Source organism: Saccopteryx bilineata, chromosome 2, assembly GCF_036850765.1.
Source record: "Saccopteryx bilineata isolate mSacBil1 chromosome 2, mSacBil1_pri_phased_curated, whole genome shotgun sequence".
Taxonomy (NCBI): domain Eukaryota; kingdom Metazoa; phylum Chordata; class Mammalia; order Chiroptera; family Emballonuridae; genus Saccopteryx; species Saccopteryx bilineata.
In genome coordinates, this window is record NC_089491.1 from 272,483,684 (window position 1) to 272,502,987 (window position 19,304).

The window sequence follows — 19,304 nt, forward strand, 5'->3', positions numbered from 1 at the left end:
TTGCTAACTGTTAGTCCATTAGGTTTAGTAGCATCTATCATTTCATCAACAATGGGTTACTTTAGAAAAGTCTTTCTTAAAGTCTGAGATCAGTGTCATAAAGTTTTGGTCTCTTCAAATTATGCTTTCTAAAAAAAGAACTGTGTGCCCTGGCCAGGTAGCTCAGTTGATTAGAGTGTTACCCTGATACACCAAGGTTGTGTGTTCAATTCCCATCCAGGGCACATACAAGAAGCAACCAGTAAATGTGCAAGTAAGTAGAACACCGAAGCAATGTTTCTCTCTCCTTCCCTCCTTTCCCCTCTCCCTCCCTCCCGCTTTCCCTTTCCCTTTCTCTCTCGCTCCCTCCCTTTCTCCCTCCTCCCCCATGTACACAATAGTTATATCAGATAGAGTTCTCTGGTTTAAAAAAAAACCTGTTAAATGGCAATACCCCAATATGAAGTTCCTTCAACACAAAGTAAAAAAAAAAAAAAAGCACAAGATGTTTACTAGTACTTGATTTTAGCAATGGAGATCTCAGTTTTTGTTCATTCGCTTGTTTTCTTCTTTCTTACCAACCTAGAATTATACATAAAGACGTTAAGAAGCAGACATGTTTATAGACCTAACCAGTATAATCCAGTAGCGTAAACATTAGTACTGAGAGCATGCTAGGGGTAATGGAGAAACAGGTATGTGTGTTCTTTTTGGTGACGGGTCACTGGGCCCACTTTGTTACTAAAGATAGAGGAAAAATGAAACGGAAGATTGAGCACAGAGTGTGGCTGCTGATAGGAACGAAAGCTTTTAAATGACTCCTAAGTTAGTACGTATTTGTGTGTTGTTCCCTTGCAGGCTAGAAATCAGAATCTCAGCAATACATTAGTGGAACTTTCTGCGCAGGTAGGACAATTGCAAGCTCGAGAGCAGGCTCTGACGACAATGATAAAACTAAAGGTAACTCGCAATAATACTGCCTCCATTCGCCGGGGTGCTCTGTGGTTTGTGTAGTCATGTACATTATCTTACGTAAATCCCATAGCTATGCCACCCTGCCGGGATACCATAGTCGGTTAGAACATTGTCCTGAAGTGCAGAAGTTGGCAGTTTGATCCCGGGTCAGGGCATAGACAGGAACATATTGATATTTCTGTCTCTCTCTCTCTTGCTTAAACCAATTAATAAAAAGAATTTCCATAGTTATACAGATAGGTGGAGCTACTGGCGTGTCCCGTGGGATTTATCTGTGATGCGGAGTGTAAACCCCCTCTGGGGCCACCTGCCCTCCTGGTATTACAGTTTCTTAGAGAGTTGCATCATCTCGCTAAGCTTTCTGAGTCAGCAAGCTGTGGTGGGTTGTTCCAGGTTCTGCAGCCAGCCGGCTGGGTTCAGGTGGGAGTTTCATCACTTAACTAGTGGTGTAACCTTGGGCAATTGACTCCTGACTCACCTGTCTCATGCGCCTTAGGGTTATTGTGCCGATTAAATGAGTCAAACATGAGAAGTGCTTAGAATGAAACCTGGCACACCATGATATCTTAATAACTATAATCTTTTGTATTGATTAATTGGAAGTTTAAAATCTTACATGGCAGCTTTCAATTTTTTTTTTTTTTTTTTTTTTTTTTTTTTAGGACAAAGATATTATTGAGGCAGTTAACCACATTGCAGACTGCTCGGGTAAATTTAAATTGTTAGAGCATGCCTTACGCGATGCCAAGATGGTGGAGACTTGTATTATGAAAGAAAAGCAAGACTGTAAGCAGAAATTGAAGACCCTTAAGACTGAAATCAGTAAACTAAAAGGTAAGGAAGAAGCATAAATTTAAGCATGTTATCTTGGGACCGTATTCTTCATTCAGGTTCAGTTCATCTTATGGTTGAGAATAGGTGTTTTGCTGGCTTCACGTCCTGCCATGAAATGTATCTAGAATCTTGCTGCCATTTTTTTTTTTTTTTTGTAATTTTTCTGTAGTTGGGAACGGGAAGGCAGTCAGACAGACTCCCACATGCACCTGACCGGGATCCACCCGGCATGCCCACCAGGGGGCAATGCTCTGCCCATCTTGGGCATTGCTCAGTTGTAACCAGAGCCATTCTAGCGCCTGAGGCAGAGGCCACAGAGCCATCCTCAGTGCCTGGGCCAATTTTGCTCCAATGGAGCCTTGGCTGCGGGAGGGGAAGAGAGAGACAGAGAGGAAGGAGATGGGGAGGGATGGAGAAGCAGATGGGCACCTCACCTGTGTGCCTTGTCCGGGAATCGAACCCGGGACTCCTTCACGCCAGGCCGATGCTCTACCACTGAGCCAACTGGCCAGGGCTTGCTGCCATTTTTGCGTTACAAGACAAATAACAGAGTTGGGGCAAGTGCATGAAAGTGTTAAATAACCCTGCCTTTGCTGCACCAGGGAGCTACTGCTTTCTCTCTCTCAGCTCAGTGGGAAACAAATTTGTCCACAGAGGCTATAGACCCGCTTTCCTCTGACCTTCCCCACTATGGGGCAGAGTAAACTGTTGGATGGAGGGGCTATCATTTTATAAATGGTCACCACATTAGACACGAGGACTGACTCCCCCTCCCCCCATGGAACAAGCACTCTTAGAATAACAAAGGCATGGTGTGGGGGAAGCCGCCCTCTGTCCTAGTGGAACGCCTCTTGAGGCAGTGAGTTGCTGGTGGCATTGTGGGGGTTTACTGTGCCTGATTTAGCATCATAGGCAGTTTGCCGCGATTGCTCTGTGGGCAGTAGGCAAGGTTCGGACTGGGAGACCAGCCAGGGGAGAGACAAGCAAAGCCTTGGCCAGGGTCATTCATTGCTGGGGATGTGCTGGGCTGCTGCATATGGGCCAAATTTCGACTGTAGAGTCAGCAGGATTTTCTATTAATTGGGAGGGGGTGCTGAGGGCATGAGAGGTAGTCATAAGGTGGGTATTCTTCCAGGAACTATGTTGATTTGAGAACTCCCCTTCCCCTCTGTTTGTGAAGAAGATCTAAATGAAAAGACAACAGAAAATAACGAACAACGGGAAGAGATCATTCGCCTCAAGCAAGAGAAGAGTTGCCTGGAAGATGAATTGGTTTTTACTGGTAAAAATGAATAATTAGTTTAAGTGAATAGTTATGTATTTATATCTCAAACTTCTACAGTTCTACTGTGGCAGGCTAAAGAAGTTATACCTCTCTCAAAATAGTCCCTCCCCCCTTTTTGAGGGGTGGGGAAGTGGGACCAGGCAGGGACTTTTGAAGCTGTTGTCAGGCTTCCCAGATAACTGTTTGCTTTTCTACAAAATGAGCCACCCTCCCTTTCTGCTGAAGCGTGTGACTAGACTTCTCACTAAAGTTCATTAAGAAAAAATATTATGAATCGGAGGAGGATTGTTTATACTTTTGCAAACACTGTATAAAAATGAACAATTCAGCATTTTGGGGTTTTTTTTTTCAGTTTTGCCAACAGATTACCTATAATTGTTACGGTTGGTTCAGTTACATTGGTATAACCTTAAAATAATCATATTGGGGAGGAATTCTTCATAATTTTTTTTTTTTTTTTTTTGTATTTTTATGAAGCTGGAAACAGGGAGAGACAGTCAGACAGACTCCCGCATGCACCATGCACCCGACCGGGATCCACCCGGCATGCCCACCAGGGGCGAGGCTCTGCCCACCAGGGGGTGATGCTCTGCCCCTCCGGGCCTCGCTCTGCCGCAACCAGAGCCACTCTAGCGCCTGGGGCAGAGGCCAAGGAGCCATCCCCAGCGCCCGGGCCATCTTTTGCTCCAATGGAGCCTTGGCTGCGGGAGGGGAAGAGAGAGACAGAGAGGAAGGAGGGGGGGTGTGTGGAGAAGCAAATGGGCGCTTCTTCTGTGTGCCCTGGCCGGGAATCGAACCCGGGTCCCCCGCATGCCAGGCCGACGCTCTACCGCTGAGCCAACCGGCCAGGGCCTTTTCTTTCTTTTTTTTTGGCCTCCGTCACCTTCTATTTGGTTTTCTTTGTGCCCCTCTCCCTCCCCTTTCCCCTCTCCCTCCCTCTCCTCCCTCCCCCCCCAACCACCACAGTCTTGTCTGTGTCTCTTAGTCTCGTTTTTATGTCCCACCTATATATGGAATCATGCAGTTCTTAGTTTTTTCTGATTTATTTCACTCCGTATGATGTTATCAAGATCCATTTTGTTGTAAATGATCCAATGTCATCATTTCTTATGGCTGAGTAGTATTCCATAGTGTATATGTGCCACATCTTCTTTATCCAGTCATCTATTGAAGGGTTTTTTGGTTGTTTTCATGTCTTGGCCACTGTGAACAATGCTCCAATGAACATGGGGCTACATGTGTCTTTACATATCAATGTCTCTGAGTTTTGGGGGTATATACCCAGTAGAGGGATTGCTGGGTCATCAGGTAGTTCTATTTTCAGTTTTTTGAGGAACCACCATACTTTCTTCCATAATGGTTGTACTACTTTACATTCCCACCAACAGTGAATGAGGATTCCTTTTTCTCCACAGCCTCTCCAACACTTGCTATTACCTGTCTTGTTGATAATAGCTAATCTAACAGGTGTGAGGTGGTATCTCATTGTAGTTTTGATTTGCATTTTTCTAATAACTAATGAAGATGAGCATCTTTTCATATATCTGTTGGCCATTTGTATTTCTTCCTGGGAGAAGTGTCTATTCATGTCCTCTTCCCATTTTTTTATTGGATTGTTTGTTTGTTTGTTGTTGAGTTTTATGAGTTCTTTGTATATTTTGGATATTAGGTCCTTATCTGAGCTGTTGTTTGAAAATATCATTTCCCATTTAGTTGGCTGTCTATTTATTTTGTTGTCAATTTCTCTTGCTAGGCAAAAAACTTCTTAGTCTGATGCAGTCCCAGTCATTTATCTTTGCCTTCACTTCTCTTGCCTTTGGAGTCAAATTCATAAAATGCTCTTTAAAACCAAGGTCCATGAGTTTAGTACTATGTTTTCTTCTATGTACTTTATTGTTTCAGGTCTCATATTTAGGTCTTTGATCCATTTTGAATTAATTTTAGTACAGGGGGACAAACTGTAGTTCAGTTTCATTCTTTTGCATGTGGCTTTCCAGTTTTCCCATTTGTTGAAGAGGCTTTCTTTTCTCCATTGTGTGTTGTTGGCCCCTTTATCGAAAATTATTTGACCATATATATGTGGTTTTATTTCTGGACTTTCTATTCTGTTCCATTGGCCTGAGGGTCTATTTTTCTGCCAATACCATGCTGGTTTTTTTTTTTTACAGAGACAGAGAGTGAGTCAGAGAGAGGGATAGACAGGGACGGAGAGAGATGAGAAGCATCAATCATTAGTTTTTCATTGCGCGTTGCAACAGCTTAGTTGTTCATTGATTGCTTTCTCATATGTGCCTTGACCGCGGGCCTTCAGCAGACCGAGTAACCCCTTGCTGGAGCCAGTGACCATGGGTGAGCTTTTGCTCAAACCAGATGAGCCCGCGCTCAAGCTGGCGACCTCGGGGTCTCGAACCTGGGTCCTTTGCATCCCAGTCTGATGCTCTATTCACTGTGCCACTGCCTGGTCAGGCACCATGCTGTTTTGATTGTTGTGACTCTATAATATAATTTGAAGTCAGGTATTGTAATGCCCTCACTTCATTCTTTTTCCTTAGGATTGCTTTGGCTATTCGGGATTTTTTATAGTTCCATATAAATCTGATGATTTTTTGTTCCATTTCTTTAAAAAAATGTCATTGGAATTTTGATGGGAATTGCATTAAATTTGTATATTGTTTTGGGTAATATGGCCATTTGATTATGTTTATTCTTCCTATCCAAGAACAAGGAATATTTTTTCATTTCATTATATCTTTTTCGATTTCCCTTAACAATGCTTTGTAGTTTTCTTTATATAGGTCCTTTACATTCTTTGTTATGTTTATTCCTAGGTATTTTTTTTTGTTGCAATCATGAAGGGGATTATTTTTTTGAGTTCGTTTTCTAATGTTTTGTTGTTGGCATATAGAAAGGCTATGGACTTTTGTATATTAATTTTGTATCCTGCGACCTTACTGTATTGGTTTATTGTTTCTAGTCATCTTTTTGTGGAGTCTTCGGGTTTTCAATGTATAGGATCATATCATCTGCAAAAGTGAAACCTTTCCTTCTTCTTTTCCGATATGGATGCCTTTTATTTCTTTATCTTGTCTGATTGCTCAGGCTAGAACTTCTAGCACCACGTTAAATAAGAGTGGAGAGAGTGGACAACCCTGTCTTGTTTCTGATTTAAGGGGGAAAGTCCTCAGTTTTATGCCATTTAATATGATGTTAGCTGATGGTTTATCATATATGGCCTTTATCATGTTGAGATATTTTCCTTCTATACCCATTTTGTTGAGTGTCTTAAACATAAAGTTGTGTTGTATTTTATCGAATGCTTTTTCTGCATCTATTGATAAGATCATGTGGTTTTTGTTCTTTGTTTTGTTGATATAGTGTATTACGTTAACCATTTTACGTATGTTGAACCATCCTTGAGATTCTGGGATGAATCCCACTTGATCATGATGCATTATTTTTTAATATGTTGTTGTATTCGATTTGCTAGTATTTTGTTTAGTATTTAGCATCTGTTTTCATTAGAGATATTGGTCTGTAGTTTTCTTTTTTGTGCCATCCTTGCCAGGTTTCGGTATGAGGGTTATGTTGGCCTCATAAAATGTGTTTGGAAGTATTGCTTCTTCAATTTTTTGGAAGACTTTGAGTAGAATAGGAACCAAGTCTTCTTTGAATGTTTGATAGAATTCACTAGTATAACCGTCTGGGCCTGGATTTTTATTTTTGGGGAGGTTTTTAATAGTTTTTTCTATTTCCTCCCTGCTAATTGGTCTGTTTAGGCTTTCTGCTTCTTCATGACTCAGTCTAGGAAGGTTGTATTGTTCTAGGAATTTATCCATTTCTTCTAGATTGTTGAATTCGGTGGCATATAGTTTTTCATAGTATCCTACAATAATTCTTTGTATATCTAGGATGTCTGTGGTGATTTCTTGTCTTTCATTTTGGATTTTGTTTATATGAGTCCTTTCTCTTTTTTCCTTGGTGAGTCTTGCCAAGGCTTTGTTTGTTGATCTTTTCAAAGAACCAGCTTCTTGTTTTATATAATTTTTTCTATAGTTTTTCTGTTCTTTTATTTCTGCTCTGATTTTTATTATTTCCTTTCTTTGGCTAGTTTTGGGTTGTCTTTGTTCTTCTTTTTCTAGTTCCTTAAGGTGTGAAGTTAAGTGGTTTCCTTGGGCTCTATCTTGTTTGTTCATATAGGCCTGAAGTGATATGAACTTCCCTCTTATTACTGCTTTTCCTGCATCCCAGAGATTCTGATATGTTGTATTGTCATTTTCATTTGTCTGTATATATCTTTCGATCTCTGAGCTTATTTCTTCTTTTGAGCTTATTTCTTCTTTGACCCATTCATTTTTTAAAAGTATGTTGTTTAGTTTCAACATTTTTGTGCGGTGTTTTCCCTCTTTTTTGTAGTTGAATTCTAGTTTCAAGGCTTTATAATCAGAAAATATGCTTGGTACAATTTCAGTTTTTCTGAATTTGCTGATGTTAGTTTTGTGGCTCAACATATGGTCAATTCTTGAGAATGTTCCATGTACACTAGAGAAAAATATATACTCTGTCGCTTTGGGATGAAATGTCCAGTAGATGTCTATACTATCCAATTGCTCTAGTGTTTCGTTTAAGGCCAATATATCTTTATTGATTTTCTCTTTGGATGAATGATCTAGAGCCGTCAGTGGTGTATTGAGGTCTCCAAGTATGATTGTATTTTTGTCAGTTTTTTTGTTTGTTTTTTCTCTTTTTTTTTTTTTTTTGTATTTTTCTGAAGTTGGAAACGGGGAGGTAGTCAGAACAACTCCCGCATGTGCCCGACCGGGATCCACCCGGTGGGTGATGCTCTGCCCACCTGGGGCGTTGCTCTGTGGCAACCAGAGCCATTCTAGTGCCTGAGGCAGAGGCCATGGAGCCATCCTCAGTGCCCGGGCCAACTTCGCTCCAATGGAGCCTTGGCTACGGGAGGGGAAGAGAGAGAGAGGAAGGAGAGGGGGGAGGGGTGGAAAAGCAGATGGGCGCTTCTCCTGTGTGCCCTGGCCGGGAATCTAACCCAGGACTCCTGCACGCCAGGCCGACGCTCTACCACTGAGCCAACCGGCCAGGGCCAGTTTTTGTTTTTAGGTCAATAAGTAGCTGTCTTATATATTTTGGTGCTCCTTGGTTTAGTGCATATATATTAAGAATTGTTATGTCTTCTTGATTCAGTGTCCCCTTAATCATTATGAAATGACCATTTTTGTCTCTGATTACTTTTGCTGTCTTGTAGTCAGCATTATTAGATATGAGTATTGCTACACCTGCTTTTTTGGGATGTTATTTGCTTGGAGTATTGTTTTCCAGCCTTTTACTTTGAATTTGTTTTTATCCTTGTTGCTTAGATGTGTTTCTTGTAGGCAGCATACAGTTGGATTTTCTTTTTTAATCCATTCTGTTACTCTGTGTCTTTTTATTGATTAGTTTAATCCATTTACATTTAGTGTAATTATTGACACTTGTGGGTTCCCTATTACTATTTTATAAATTGCTGTTAGTTTTATATCTTGTTTGATTCTCTCTTTTGTTTTTCTATCATTCGTTTTTGTTTGGTTGTTATCCATACTTCTTTCCTCTGTTGTTACCTTTTTTTTTTCCTGAAGCTGGAAACGAGGAGGCAGCAGACAGACTCCTGCATGCACCTGACTGGGATCCACCCGGCACGCCCACCAGGGGGCGATGTTCTGCCCATCCGGGGCGTCGCTCTGTTGCATCCAGAGCCAGTCTAGTGCCTGAGGCAGAGGCCATGGGGCCATCCCCAGCGCCCGGGCCATCTTTGCTCCAATGGAGCCTTGGCTGCAGGAGGGGAAGAGAGAGACAGAGAGGAAGGAGAGGGGAAGGGGTGGAGAAGCAGATGGGCGCTTCTCGTGTTCCCTGGCCGGGAATTGAACCCGGGACTTCCGCACGCCAGGTCAACGCTCTACCACTGAGCCAACCAGCCAGGGCCTGTTGCTACTTTTTTTAAGTCATATGCTTCTGTGGTGGTTTTTTCAGGGGTGGTTACCATTAAGTAATGAAAAGGGTAGCTCTCATGTTCATTGTAGTACACTATCTTATGAGTGCTTCTGCACTCCATTATCCTTTGCTACTGTTAATCTCCGTCCTCTCTCTGGGGGGGGGGGGGGGTTGTAGTTTTCTGAAACTAGAAACGGGAGAGATAGACAGACTCCCGCATGCGCCCGACCGGGATCCACCCGCACACCCACCAGGGGCGACGCTCTGCCCACCAGGGGGCGATGCTCTGCCCCTCCGGGGCGTCGCTCTGTCGCGACCAGAGCCACTCTAGCACCTGGGGCAGAGGCCAAGGAGCCATCCCCAGCGCTCGGGCCATCTTTGCTCCAATGGAGCCTCGGCTGCGGGAGGGGAAGAGAGAGACAGAGAGGAAGGAGAGGGGGAGGGGTGGAGAAGCAGATGGGCGCTTCTCCTGTGTGCCCTGGCTGGAAATCGAACCCAGGACTTCTGCATGCCAGGCCGACGCTCTACCACTGAGCCAACCGGCCAGGGCTTTTTGTTTTGTTTTTGTTGTCACGGTTTAAATTTGGTTTTATTGTGTTCTTGGTAGAGCTTTTACTTGTGGTTTTGTTTTGTTTTGTTCTTTGTATCTGGTTGGAAAACCCCCTTTAGTATTTCCTGGAGTGAGGGTTTTCTGTTGATAAATTCCCTCATCTTTTCTGTATCTGAATGTTTTTATTTCTCCTTCGTATTTGAAGGATAGCTTTGATGGGTATAGTATTCTTGGCTGAAAGTTCCTCTCTTTCAGAACTTTAAATATTGGGGTCCACTCTCTTCTAGCTTGTAGAGTTTCTGCTGAGAAATACGATGATAATTTAATAGGCCTTCCTTTATATGTTGTATTCTTTTTCTTTTTTTCTGAAGCTGGAAACAGAGAGAGACAGCCAGACAGACTCCTGCATGTGCCCGACCAGGATCCACCCGGCACGCCCACCAGGGGCGACGCTCTGCCCACCAGGGGGCGATGCTCTGCCCCTCCGGGGCATCGCTCTGCCGCGACCAGAGCCACTCTAGCGCCTGGGGCAGCGGCCAAGGAGCCATCCCCAGCGCCCGGGCCATCTTTGCTCCAATGGAGCCTTGGCTGCGGGAGGGGAAGAGAGAGAGAGGAAGGGGGGAGGTGGAGAAGCAAATGGGCGCTTCTCCTATGTGCCCTGGCCGGGAATCGAACCCGGGTTCCCTGCACGCCAGGCCGACGCTCTACTGCTGAGCCAACCGACCAGGGCCTATATGTTGCATTCTTCTTTTCCCTGGCTGCCTTGAGAATTTTTTCTTTGTTGGTTTGTGCCAATTTCATTATGATGTGCCTTGGAGTAGGTTTGTTGGAGTTAAGAAAACTCGGTGTTCTGTTTGCTTCTTGAATTTGAGGCTTTAGTTCTTTCCACAGGCTTGGGAAGTTCTCGTCTATTATTTGTTTGAATATGTTCTCCATTCCATTTTCTCTCTCTTCTTCTTCTGATATACCTTTTATTCTTATGTTAGTCTCTTTTTGATGGAGTCAGACAATTCCTGTAGGGCTTTCTCATTTTTTAAAATTTTTGAGTCTCTCTCTTCTTTTCTCTGTTGTGCCTCAAGTTGCTTGTCTTCTATGTCACTAATCCTACCTTCTATCTGGCCTGTTCTATTAGCTAAGCTTGTTACCTTGTTTTTCAGTTCATGAATTGAGTTTTTCATCTCTGTTTGATTTGTTTGTTGTTGTTTTTTTCATTTTTCTGAAGCTGGAAACGGAGAGACAGTCAGACAGACTCCCGCATGCGCCCGACCGGGATCCACCCGGCACGCCCACCAGGGGCGACGCTCTGCCCACCAGGGGGCGATGCTCTGCCCATCCTGGGCGTCGCCATGTTGTGACCAGAGCCACTCTAGCGCCTGAGGCAGAGGTCACAGAGCCATCCCCAGCGCCCGGGCCATCTTTGCTCCAATGGAGCCTTGGCTGTGGGAAGGGAAGAGAGAGACAGAGAGGAAAGCGCGACGGAGGGGTGGAGAAGCAAATGGGCGCTTCTCCTGTGTGCCCTGGCTGGAAATCGAACCCGGGTCCTCCGCACGCTAGGCCGACGCTCTACCGCTGAGCCAACCGGCCAGGGCTGTTTTTTGTTTTTTTTATAGAGGCAGAGATAGACAGGGACAGACAGACAGGAATGGAGAGAGATGAGAAGCATCAATCATTAGTTTTTTGTTGCGCATTGCGACTTCTTAGTTATTCATTGATTGCTTTCTCTCTCTTTTTTTTAATTATTTTATTTTATTTATTCATTTTTAGAGAGGAGAGAGAGAGAGAGAAGAAAGAGACAGAGAGAGAGAAGGGGGGGAGGAGCTGGAAGCATCAACTTCCATATGTGCCTTGACCAGGCAAGCCCAGGGTTTCGAACCGGCAACCTCAGCATTTCCAGGTTGACGCTTTATCCACTGTGCCACCACGGGTCAGGCCTGATTGCTTTCTCATACGTGCCTTAACCGCGGGCCTTCAGCAGACCGAGTAACCCCTTGCTGGAACCAGCGACCTTGGGTCCAAGCTGGTGAGCTTTTTACTCAAGCCAGATGAGCCTGCGCTCAAGCCGGCGACCTCAGGTCTCGAACCCGGGTCCTTCCGCATCCCAGTCCAATGCTCCATCCACTGCGCCACCACCTGGTTAGGCTGTTTGATTTGTTTTTATAGTTTCAGTTTCCTTGGTAACATATTCTTTGTGTTCATTGTTTTTTTGTTTGTTTGTTTTTTTGTATTTTTCTAAAGTTGGAAACGGGTAGGCAGTCATACAGACACCCACATGCGCCCGACTGGGATCCACCTTGTATGCCCACCAGGGGGGCAATGCTCTGCCCATCTGGGGCGTTGCTCTGTTGCAACCAGAGCCATTCTAGCGCCTGAGGCAGAGGCCACAGAGCCATCCTCAGTGCCTGGGCCATCTTTGCTCCAATGGAGCCTTGGCTGCGGGAGGGGAAGAGAGAGACAGAGAGGAAGGAGAGGGGGAGGGGTGGAGAAGCAGATGGGCGCTTCTCCTGTGTGCCCTGGCCGGGAATCAAACCTGGGACTCCTACACGCCAGGCCGATGCTCTACCACTGTGCCAACTGGCCAGGGCCTGTTGAGTTGTTTTTTAAGCTCCCTAAATTGCCTTTCTGTGTTTTCTTGTATATCTCTGAGTATTTTTAGGATTTTTATTTTAAATTCTCTGTCATTTAGCTCCAAAGTTTCTAATATATTAAATTTTTTTCTCCATAGATTTTTCCTCATCTATCTGTGCTACATCTCTGTCTTTTGTATCCATGATATTCAATTTTCTTTTCCTTAATGGCATCTGAGGGTGGTTTTGTTCAATGTGTGGGACTTCCACATGCTCCAAGGATAGATTTTTCTGTCACTGGTTGAAGAACTTGTTGAAATTTTGGGGAGACGTATCAGGAGCACTTCTCACGGCGCCATTTCTCTGATGTCACTTCGATTCTTCATAATTTAAAAATAAGTTTTATCAGTAAGGTTTAACTTCAGCCCCCACCTGGTACACAAATATTGCATTCCCTGCCTGACCTGTGGTGGCGCAGTGGATAAAGTGTCGACCTGGAAATGCTGAGGTCGCCGGTTCAAAACCCTGGGCTTGCCTGGTCAAGGCACATATGGGAGTTGATGCTTCCAGCTCCTCCCCCCCTTCTCTCTTTCTGTCTCTCCTCTCTCTCTGTCTCTCCCTCTCCTCTCTAAAATGAATAAAAAAATAAAATTAAATTAAAAAAAAAATTGCATTCCCTCCCCCACACATTGGCACATGTTTTCTCCTCCCTGTCTGCCCCCGTATCTCAGTTTCCCCTGTAAACATCCCTATCCTCTTCCAACTGAGGATCACGGTATCTAGATCTTATCTCTATCTTTGCGAGAGTTTTATGAGGCTTTCATTTTGGAAGATCATATTAGAAAAATTGTAGATCTAGAGATATAATTCCAAACAGAAATTAAATTAACATTTTTTGGGGGTCTACTCACACCTACCCTCAATGCCCTGCTTTCTAGGAAGAGAATACATTTCTATAAAGTTTAAAAGGGCAAAATACAGTATTTTATTTAAAATTTTTCAAATAAAATTGTAATCTGAATTTGAATCTCATGTGGAAAAATATGGCTTTCTACCACTAGAGGTCATTATTTCCAGTGTTAGGAGTGCTGTCTGAAGGTAATGTCTTATATATTGCTAAAGATACGTACAGACAGATGTTCTTTTTTTTTTAAATTTATTTATTCATTATTAGAGAGGAGAAACAGCAGAGAGGGAGAGAGAGGAGAGAGAGACAGAGAGAAGGGGGGAGGAGCTGGAAGCATCAACTCTCATATGTGCCTTGACCAGGCAAGCCCAGGGTTTTGAACTGGCGATCTCAGCATTTCCAGGTAGACGCTTTATCCACTGCGCCACCACAGGTCAGGCCAGACAGATGTATTAAAGATCTATATATATCTTAGTGGCTTCAGAGATGAATTCAAACAATCTTTGGATCTGCATTTGTGTGCTCTCCTGTTTGCTAAGAAGCTCAGAGGCCCAGAGAACTGACATAGACCCTATGAATGAAACGCTGTGGGCGATCAGGGGAGGAAACAAATTTACAGGATGTTTTAGCAGTCTCTTTCCTTTTTGATTTACCTATTTTCACTCTTACATCCCATTATTATTTACTAAGAAAAATACATGGAATTTGTTAGTTAATACTGTAATAAACCGCTTTTGTGAAGTAACTTAAAAAATTACTTGCTACACTGATTTCTTAAACCTCTCATCTACTCATACTACTGTCTCAAAAGTAAATTTTGGAAATGAAGAGGTTTGTGCCGACACAGCTGACGAGAAATATTCTACTATTTTTCCTTCGATAGCAGAGAGAGAGAAGAGGAAAGACGAATTACTTGATATTGCAAAGTCAAAGCAGGAACGCACGAGCGCGGAGCTGCACAACTTGAGACGGGTATGCGCCCCATTACACTGCTTTACTGGTCGGTAGGAAACGTTTATGAACAAACATCAAATCAGGAGATGTGCGTGTCTGTTGATTTTGTTTGTGGTGACTTCAGAATCCCAACTACATTGAATAGATCATATTTAGCAGAGCAGGTAAGGTCTTGTTTGTGGTCATGCAACGTCAGGAGACTAGTTATACTAACCAATCAGTGCTAACATAGGGGAAAAAAATAAAAGCAAAAATGTTTAGCATATTTTTCTAGTCACTACGTGATCTGTTTTTAGCGTTTGAAAGTACCAAACTGTTGGTTTGATTTAGTTTTGTTGTTACCCTTTATATTGATTTATTAATATCTACGGCAGATTTACGTAAAACAACAGAGTGATCTGCAGTTTCTTAATTTCAATGTGGAAAATTCTCAGGAATTCATACACATATATAACTCAAAGATGGAGGAAGCAAAGGCCCTGGAGTCCAGGTAACCTTAGGAAGATGCTATTAATAGGATATTGTATTTTATTCCCTCATTCCACCCATATTTTTTATTTTTATTTTTATTATTATTATTTTTTATTTTAATTCATTTTAGAGAGGAGAGAGGGAGAGAGAGAGAGAGAGAGAGAGAGAGAGAAGAGAGACAGATTGAAGGGGGGGAGGAGCTGGAAGCATCAACTCCCATATGTGCCTTGACCAGGCAAGCCCAGGGTTTCGAACCGGCGACCTCAGCATTTCCAGGTCGACGCTTTATCCACTGCGCCACCACAGGTCAGGCTCCACCCATATTTGTTAAGTACTTAAACCTCTACTCATCTACTCATACCACTGTCTCAAAAGTAAATTTTGGAAATGAAGAGGTTTGTGCTGACGCAGCTGACGAGAAATATTCTCGTCACTTACTACTATTGCCTATGTGGTAGGGAATAAATATATGTGAGCTGATAATCATTTTAATCCTGGGTTGTGATAAGACCTGAGCTTAGTTAGCATCTGGGACATGATCCTAATTTAGGCACTTGATAAAAGAAGTTTATTAAACAGTATTTGTGTGCCGGTTGTGTAGAAGGCTTTGTTAAAGTAGAAACCACAGAGATGAATCATTTGTTCAGTCATTCAGCCCGCAGAGTATTCTAGGTGCTGGGCTAGGAATAGGGTGACTAGAGATGTGGAGGACAGGGTACTTGCCAAGAAGTAACGCAGAGAACTGTGCACGCAGCTGCAGTAGGTGCTTGGCCAGCAGGAGGTGAGCTCCACTCTCATCCCGATTTTCCTGTTTCCTTGGTAATAGACAGAGATGTAGTCTCTTACCTGTAACAAGCGGGGTGTGACTTAAATGGACTTCTGTAAAATTAAAATAGCAGTAGACGCAATGTGGTTTAGTCTGACAGGCACACAACTGTCGCGCCGTTAACTTGAGACTGCTTTCCCAAGGAGTCACGGGAAGGAGCAGGGCTTGGGATGTTCCCCACGGCCGCCTGTGGCCAGCAGGCTGGCCCAGTCGGTGGCAGCTCCTTTGCCCACTGGTTAGCAGCTGCAGGAATGGGCTGCAAGGGGCAGGGCTTGGGACAGATGGCAAGGCAGGGGATTCCGCACTCTCTCCTGCGCCCTTCTGCTGGGGGCCCTGCACAAGCCGTGTCTCCCAGTTGGTTGTGGCTGCTGAGCATCAAGTCCCCCGGAGCCCCCGTGCAGGCAGAGGCCTGAACACACCGGCTCTTTTCTCTTTGTTGATGAAAGAAATGTCCAAACATGTAGAGAATTTTTATGAGTTTATTTGAGCCAAACTGATACATATGCCAGGAAGCCAGATCTCAAATACTCCCAAGCATGGCAGGTTTTTTTTTTAAATTTTTTTACAGAGACAGAGAGTGAGTCAGAGAGAGGGATAGACAGGGACAGACAGACAGGAACGGAGAGAGATGAGAAGCATCAATCATTAGTTTTTCATTGCGTTGCAACACCTTAGTTGTTCATTGATTGCTTTCTCATATGTGCCTTGACCATGGGCCTCCAGCAGACCGAGCAACCCCTTGCTGGAGCCAGCGACCTTGGGTTCAAGCTGGTGGGCTCTTGCTCAAACCAGATGAGCCCGGGCTCAAGCTGGCGACCTCTGGGTCTCGAACCTGGGCCTTCTGCATCCCAGTCCGACGCTCTATCCACTGCGCCACCGCCTGGCCAGGTGGCAGTTTTGTGGCATATTTGATACACCAGAATCAAAGAAGATGGCGGAAGGCCAGTGCAGGAATCCCATGGGTGGCAGGCGGATTAGGGGACGCGAGGGAACAGGGCAGGGAAGTCTCTGGGGTGGGAGGAACAGCAAAACAGAGATGCTTTTTTTTACACGGGTGGGTTCATGGCAGTTCATAACTCACCTTTACGGCAAAGGACGTATAGGGACCAGGATGACAGTGGGGGCCCTCTGATCTGGAGCCCTGGGAGGCTTGTGCTCTGGTGCTGGCCCGTGTGCCTTCGAGGGGTAGGAAGGGAAAATGACTCTGACACGTTAGGGTCATGTCATTCTAGAGGTGTAAGAACAGACAGGGTGCACTTATGGTGTACATTTGACCCTTTCTACTTCATCTCCACACCTCGAATCTCCGTCCCTTCCAGTCCCGGCTTTTCCTGTGTCTGCTCTGCAGCTGAGAGACTTAGGAAGGGAAATATCAGACTGGTCACCAGGCATTTACAGAGCACTTAGTATATGCTCCAAGCTGTCCTGGGTGCCAGGAAGAATAAACTGGCCTCGTTATATAAGAAAGCCTATTGGGAAGACAGGTACACAGAGAAAACAGTGAGCAGTATAGTTATGCTGGGAGGTTTGCTGTGTGGTTAATAAGGTGATCCATCTAGTCAGAGAACAACTTGTGACTTAGTAAGGGCAGCAGGAGTTAGGATGGCGAGGGGCGTGGTGGTCGGAAAGATTCCCTGGGGGGCCAGGCTGAAATTGGGCTCAGAAGGAGGAATAAATATTCTTCCTTATATTTAATTTCAGACAAATGAGTCTTATTAGGATTTAGCTCAGCTGATGAGGTTTGGGTGAAATGTATAGAATGACGGTATTAAGTGTATCTTATAAATTCCATTTTTTGTCACGCCACCCTAGCAGAGAGATGTATTTATCTGACCTTGAAAATAACCACCCAAAAGTCGATATTAAGAGGGAGAGAAGTCAGAAGTCACCAGTGAAGGACCCAAAATTTGAGACCACGTTTGTTCAGCAGAATAGGACAGACAAGAGCTCTTGTGATGTGTGCAGAGAGAAGAAACCACAAGTTAATACTTCATCTGGGGAAAAAGGTGTCATTTCTGTCTCTGCTTTGTTTACAAAAGACTTAACGGAGACACAAAAGTCTTGGTCTCTGGGAGAAAAACTCCAGATTGAACCCGAAAATAAAAGTACATTGTGCAAGTTCCATGAAAAATCCTCCAGACAGAACGGGATAGGAGTTCAGTGTGAAGAGAGGCGGCTCTCAGAGACCTCGTCCTCATCTGACGAGAAGCAGTGGCACGATGTCAGTGTTTACCTGGGCCTGGCCAACTCCTCCACTGCCAGACGGCCGGAGAAGCTGGATGCCGAAGGCCGAGATCACGCGCGGGGGTTGGGGGCCTCGTGCTGTTACAGAAGTGAGGCCTGTCTGGGTGACAGCGGTGCATGTGAGCTCCGGTGCTGCCACCCGAGTAACCTCATCATTGAGGCCCCAGGCCAGATGTCCGACGTTGAGTGGATGAGTATTTTCAAGCCTTCCAAACTGCAGAGAGTCGTCCGCCACAGGTCTGTGTGCACGTGTTCAGAAAGCGCCGCTGGGACAAAATACAACTCCTCCACCAGGTGAGTGACATCGCACGTGGGTGGACACCCAGGGAGCCCACAGGCAGCACAGTAGCCATTTCGTGTGTGCCACAGACAGTGGCATTGGAGCCGCCCTGTTTCTTCCTCTTGGCGCCACAGCGTGGGCTGGTGTTTTACTGCACGAGGACTGAACCAGATCCAGGGGCATGTCGGTACCGAAGTTGGCCTCAGAGGCCAAGGTTTCGCTCAAAAACAAAGCCAGTTGTGTGAGTTAAGCAAAGTATGTTTTATTTAAAAACAAATGGGTGGGTCACATGAAGCTGCCACGGGGCATTCCATCGGCACGGGTGATAAGCTATGTCCGTGTCCTGACTGGACACACAGCCTGGACCCCAGGGAGTGCCCTAGTCCATGCTGACCCCCACACGGACACATCAGCTGCTGCTCCCTGTGTCCACTGTCCAGTGCCCAGGCTGTCTTACTCGAGAAAATCATGCAAGAGAGAGAACACTGGTCTTCAACAGGCTGGTCAAGTTGTGTAAGAGAAGAACGGGGACTAGTTATTAGCATATGCTATGTATGCGTTGTTAGCATACATGCATTATTCAGGCGCATCTTCTTGTTAGAGCGGCTGGATTTGGGGTTTGCGTGGTGCGACAATGATGTCGGGCTATTTTCAAATAAAACCTACCTATTCCATCTTAAATTGCAGAAAAGCTGAAGTTTTTGTTTTGAGTGCCTTATGGTAATCATCACGTTGGCTTTCATAGGATTTTATCACTACATTTTTTTTTCTAATATTTACATTATTTGGATTGCCCTTTGCTCTCTGACAACCCTGAGTCACTTAAACATCAGACACTTTGCTATCTGTCAGCTGCAAAATGGATTGTCACACTGAGTGCTATCTGTTCCTCTTTGGTTTTTCTTGATCTCCTTCAGATAATTGTAACTGTGAGCAGAGCACCACTCCCTAGGCTTCACCACAAACCAGAGCACCTGTGTCTTAAGGGAAAAGCTATGTCAGGTAGTTTTAAGAGCATAGCAGACATATATCAAATTTAATGTACAAAAGAAATTCAAATTTTTTAAATTCAAGGTTTCTTTCAAGACCCTTTTGACCTCCCTGGCTTGAAATCATCAAAGTGATTCATTCTGCTGGCGGAGGCACATGCCAGGGCATTGCATGGCAAATATGTGATCAAGCAGGAAAGAGAATCCTGTTTTCCTGTTTTTCCTCAGATTATGAGAACTTGCATGTCTACTTTATTATCTAAGGTGCTCACATCTGTACCACCACCCCGTTTGACAGATAGAGCGTCACTTGTGCAGGGAGCAGCCCGGCAGCCTGCTCACACTTAGTCATAGTCCCGTGGGAGCAAGGGCCCGTGGCCTCCGGTCGGCTCCAGAGCAGCCCCTGGCACTGACCTGCGTGGAGCCCAGGCTCTGGTCACGCACACCGAGCCTCTATGCGG

The 19,304-nt window shown here is 44.6% G+C and overlaps 1 protein-coding gene across 5 annotated transcripts in view; it reads left to right on the forward strand.

The window, feature by feature from the left end:
- The window catches only part of CCDC62 (coiled-coil domain containing 62), a 35,384-nt gene that overhangs the window by 5,060 nt on the left and 11,020 nt on the right, over positions 1 to 19,304 (forward strand). For 3 of the 5 annotated variants that reach the window (XM_066260680.1, XM_066260684.1, XM_066260685.1), the window contains exons 4-9: positions 838 to 939; positions 1,617 to 1,788; positions 2,969 to 3,070; positions 13,963 to 14,051; positions 14,408 to 14,523; positions 17,143 to 17,868. In XM_066260680.1, coding sequence (XP_066116777.1) covers positions 838 to 939; positions 1,617 to 1,788; positions 2,969 to 3,070; positions 13,963 to 14,051; positions 14,408 to 14,523; positions 17,143 to 17,868 — 1,307 coding nt within the window. The remainder of the gene's footprint in view (positions 1 to 837; positions 940 to 1,616; positions 1,789 to 2,968; positions 3,071 to 13,962; positions 14,052 to 14,407; positions 14,524 to 17,142; positions 17,869 to 19,304) is intronic. The other 2 variants (XM_066260681.1, XM_066260683.1) reach the window with 2 other exon arrangements.